General features: G+C 52.3%; 2 protein-coding genes across 2 annotated transcripts in view; one reads left to right on the forward strand and one right to left on the reverse strand.

Annotated features, from left to right (window-relative positions):
* Window positions 1–277, forward strand: part of SRPK1 (SRSF protein kinase 1) — a gene marked incomplete at its 5' end in the record, with an annotated part of 11,648 nt that extends 11,371 nt beyond the window's left edge. Inside the window, one exon of the mRNA XM_010137387.1 lies at window positions 93–277. Within this exon, the coding sequence (XP_010135689.1) occupies window positions 93–277 (185 nt within the window). The remainder of the gene's footprint in view (window positions 1–92) is intronic.
* A 3,430-nt stretch (window positions 278–3,707) lies between these two features.
* LOC104494536 (tetraspan membrane protein of hair cell stereocilia homolog) lies at window positions 3,708–4,297 on the reverse strand (the record flags this gene model as incomplete). The annotated part of the gene is made up of 2 exons (XM_010137388.1): window positions 3,708–3,724; window positions 4,061–4,297. Coding segments are annotated over 2 exons (254 nt in total), but the record flags the coding sequence as incomplete, so codon positions are not given.
* Between the last annotated feature and the right edge of the window lie 468 nt (window positions 4,298–4,765).

Consider the following 4,765-nt stretch of genomic DNA (forward strand, 5'->3'; position numbering starts at 1 on the left):
GAATTCTGACTCTCTTGGGGAGCTGTTTGGCCCCTTTTACTCTACTGCTCTGCTCCAGGTCTTGCCCTTACCTTCTCTGTCTTGGTTTTCAGGTGACCTGAAGCACATCACCAAACTGAAGCCCTGGGGCCTTTTTGAAGTCTTGGTGGAAAAATACGAGTGGTCCCAGGATGAGGCAGCTGCATTCACAGACTTCTTGTTACCCATGTTGGAGCTGATCCCCGAGAAACGAGCTACAGCAGCAGAATGTCTCAGGCACCCCTGGCTGAACTCCTAGAGGCTTCCACCTGATGTCCCAGCACTACTCTGGTTTACAGCAGACCTCTTTGTTTTGGGTTGTTTTTTTTTTCCCCCTTGTCCATTTTCAGTTCTTCCTTCAAGGCTTCCAAGATTTTAGATAAATTCTACCTGTTCTGCTGAGTTTACTTGTGTGACTCCATGGGGACTCTCCTCAGCTGGCCGGCGTCATCGGTGCCTCGATTGGGCTGCGCCAAAGACGACTTGACTAGAACGTGACATTTTTCCTGAGCCTCCTCACTGTCCTGCACTGTGTGGTACAGAGGAGAGCTCATCCCTGCTCAGATCCGCTCCTGTAGCTAAATTTCCACCCCTATCTCGCTGCCTCAGGAGTCGATTTCCTGCAGTGCAACCAGTAGCTAGCAGAGGAATGAGAAGAAAGAGGTGGCACCAAGCTGGTGGTAGTTCCTTGGAGAGCAAAGACCTCCAAATCCTCCGTGGTTTTCTAGGTGCCGACTGTATTCTTTGCTTTCCAGACACACAACTTTTAGTTCTAGCTGCTTTTTGGAAAGAGCTGTTTAAACCTAGGGTTTAGCATCCCCTCTCTCTTCCTCCAGAGCACCCTGCCCCTCTCTTCCCTCCCTATGCCCACATAGCCAGAACTCGGTCACATTTTCTGCTTCACTGCCTGTGCCTGTGACTTCAGGTGACAAATGAGCAGAGCTGGAGCTGACCCGACGCACAACCTCCGGCACACAGGTGGCTGCACCCTGTGGCTGCGGAGAGGGAGCCTTGTTGCAGGCACCTCTAATGTTTTAGTGAGCTGTAAGGCTTTTGGTTTTGCGCCCTTTCTGGCACTTTTTTGCCTTGCTCGAGGCTGTTGCTGTATCCATGAGAGATGGGCTTTCACTGGTGCAGTCTATTCTGGCTCTTAATTTTTGACCCTTTGTTTTTCCCAAGAAAAGGGTGGTGGCATCTGTACCACAGCCCTTGACTTTCAAGCTCAACCCTTGAAGGCCCGGTGTGAAGCTCTCTCTTCCTTTAACCTGCTTCTGGTGCTGGCCTTGAGGAATAACTTCCCAGGATGGGACTGCCTTGTCTTTTCTGGGCCATTAGCACAAGGAGAGCAGAAGTGGCAGAGAACTGACTTCACTTGATTAGAAGCTATTTCTAGAGTTACCCCAGGTGAAAATGTTTCTGTGGGGTTTCTATATAAACTTCTGAGATGGGGTTGATTATAATGAGTGAATGGGTTAATTTTAATTACAACATGGTGGCATTTGATAGTTTTATGGTGGCTTCTTCTAGACTCGCCCAGCCTGTTACAGATTCAGTGCATCCTACTCTAGTCTAAAGCAAGAGGTGGCAGCGTCAAGACTTCAGAGGCACCTCCTTACCCTGGACCAAACGGGCCTCTGGGTTCGCGGTGGCTTTCGGAGGACAGAAGCTGCTGGAGGCCACGCAGATGCTGTCCAAGACCATTAGGTTGCCAAAGCTGCCATGGCCACTGTGTGTCACTTCCGTGTGTGTGTTGGGAAATGCTGGTTCGTAAGGATCGTTCCTTCATGAGCCTTGGTGTCACGGAATGCTCTGGAAGCGTTCCTGCAGTCCAGGGCCTGACTGGGCTCGTTGATGCAAATGATGCTGCATGTTCTTTTAGGGGTAGGTCAGGTTCTCTATGCATATAATCGAACATTAAAGGAAGGTAATGTACCAAAAGAGTTGCAAACTGCTGATTTGACTTTTCTTTCCCTTTCATCTGGAGTTTCCCAGTTTTATGTCACTTCCATACCTGTTACAGAAGGACTAGGGGCAGGACAGGGTGCCAGAATAGCTCCTGTCCACGTACAGTGAGGACACATCGGCAGGGCAAACCATTCCTCTTGTCTTGAGAGCTTTCCCGGTCCTGTCTGCTCGAGAGTGGCTGCTTGAAGAGCTCTTCCTGCACGCTTCGACCCTGAGGCTCCTTCCCTTCCCTCTGCCACCCCTGACCGGAGGAGGAGGGGTTTTACCGCAGTACCAAGGCTGGAGCCAGCGTGTGAGGGAAGGACCCGCAGAAGCAGCCTTCAGGGTTCAGTCTTGTACCACGTGCTCGTTCCGCTGGGGCTCGTTCCATTCCCAAACTGCCGTCAAGTGCTCACACTAAAGGATTTGTACTTGCTGTGTCAGTCTAAAACCTGAAGGAAAATACATTTTTATTCTTTCTACTTGGGTGCTTTGTGTCTTTTTTTTTTTTTTTGCCTTTGTGAAAGCTGTACAATAAACAGATGATTTTATAACTCAGCCCTATTCCTCCTGCCTTCCCTGGGAGTCAGTTCTTCCTGAGCTAGGGGCCCAGCCCGTGCATTTTCTTTGCCAGGGAGCACTTCATTCTGATGCCAGGAGGGAGCTGCAGGGAGCTGCTGTGGCTGAAGATTGTCTTGCTGGTGCTGTCACCTGCTTTAAAAGGGGCAGAAGAGTCGAGGGCTGGAGTTTTTCCATTCTGAAATGGGGTTTCTCCCCGTCTATCACATCTCTGCCATCTTCCCTTGAACAAGGTGTTTGGGAAGGTTTCCAGGACTCTTTGTGAGGGAAGTGTAAAGCCGGAAGGTGCTTGTTAGAACGGAATTGAATTGACTGCTGTGGGAACCAGCGGGCAGGAATGAAAATCCTCCTCCAGGCTCACATGGGGTTCTGACCAGGTAAGAGCTGGGCCCGGACTGTGTGCTGGTGTCCTGCAGCAACTGTGGACTGAGAAATGATGGATGAATCAGGTGGGTTTTTACACAGAAAAGTTTTGTGGGTTTTTTTTTCCCCCGGGGTGGGAACCTGGTCCATGGCTTTGCTAGGAGTTGGCTGTGTTGTGTTTTTCAAGGACAAGGGCAACCTGGGACGGGGCAGGGGATTTCCTCTGCTCCAAGGTGACGAGCACAAACTCCAAACCGCTCCTGTTTTTTATTCAGAAGTCACTTTGAAAGAAGGCGTACAAACCCCGTGAAGCCGCAGTCACCATCCCTCCCCTTTGTCCCGGGTTTGCTGATGGATTCAAAACCCCTCTGTGTCCGGTTTGGGCTCTTCCCATCACAAGCTCCTCAGGAGCTGTGAGCCCCGAGCAGCCCCTTCAGCGACAGAACAGCTGTGGGAAGTCCACAGAAGCTGGTAAGTGTGAAGCTCCTGGAAAAGTCGCTGTAAAGAAAAGGGCTGGTGGACGAAGAGCACTGGGTGTCCCTGGGAAGAGACTGAACAGATCAACTGCTGCCAAGGGAGCGAGAATTGAAGTTTAAAACATTTTTTTTTGTTACTTGGCAATGGTTCGTGTTTTCCTGGTTTCAGGAGGCGAAGCAAAGACCATTTCCCCTTTAGCCACAGCTCAACCCACTGTGACTACAGCCTCAAAGTCAAACTTACAGGAATCAAAACTGCACTGTGCTGAGAGCTGGGTAGAAACATTCAAATCAGGGCAGGCCTCACTTACGTGGTGATGGGCTCTGTCAGTCGTTGCCCTCCTCTGTAAAACAAAAAGGTGGTGACAGTGTTACTGGGTGGTGGTGTAAAAGGGAAGGTGTAGGTGTGTTTTCCAGCTTTGTCCTCAAAAAGGGGCGAAGAATTTTGAAACCAGAGAGGGAGAAGGCCCGTGGGAAGGGCTGTGAAATGCAGCCTGGCCTCACTTGGGGTTCCTGCCTCGTGCCCCATCGGTTTTCTGCCTGCTGCTGGCTCTCTACATCCCCACGAAGCAGTGGGATGCCCCCAACAGCTCCTGCTTCTCCCATCATCCTCCACCACGGCTGCCGGGTGGAAACACTGCAGCAGGCTGCGGCTCAAGCTCAGCCCCCTCTGCCTTTACCTTTGTTTTCCACTTTAAAGTCAGATGGGAGGAGGTTGTCCTGTCGGTTCCCCAACACGAAGGCCAGGAAGGAGAGGATGAGCGCATCAAGGATGCCAATGATGCAGAGGATGTAGGCCCAGCGCACAGTGCAGGCGCCCAGCGTGTACTTGTCCGTCTTGTCCCCACACATGCGCTTCACCTCGCTTGAGTCCCAGCCATCGGGGTAGATGAGGCAGCCGATCATCAGCCCGGTTGCTGTGGGGAGAAGGTGGTGTTACAGCCACCAGCTACCTCTGGAGCCAGTAAAACACTCCGGGCTGGCTAACTGGGCTCAAAGGTGCCCTGTGGTTGCCAGTCATGTGTGGGCTCTGCTCCAGGGAGGAGCAGGGTACCCCACGCTGCCTTTCCAGGAGCTCCCATGCTGCTCCCCAGTGAGGACAGGGAGATGCTGCAGCAGCAACTCCTGTCGCCACGTTGCCCAGGCAACACCTTTCCTGCCTCCACGCACATCCCTGGCTGCGTTGCTCCAGCAAAATATTTTCTCAGAACAAAACCAGCGTGGACTGAGCCTGTGCGAGGTGGAGGACCCTCTTACTGCTCCGCAGCTGATGGTCCGCTGGGGTGGAGCAGCCGTCAGCAGCAGCTCTGCAAGCAGGTTGACTCCGCTTGTTCAGCTGCTGTGGTTCCACCCCGCCACGAGCCCGTGGCTGGCTCCCCCCACCC

The sequence above is a fragment of the Buceros rhinoceros genome, unplaced genomic scaffold (genome assembly GCF_000710305.1).
Source record: "Buceros rhinoceros silvestris isolate BGI_N320 unplaced genomic scaffold, ASM71030v1 scaffold40555, whole genome shotgun sequence".
NCBI lineage: Eukaryota > Metazoa > Chordata > Aves > Bucerotiformes > Bucerotidae > Buceros > Buceros rhinoceros.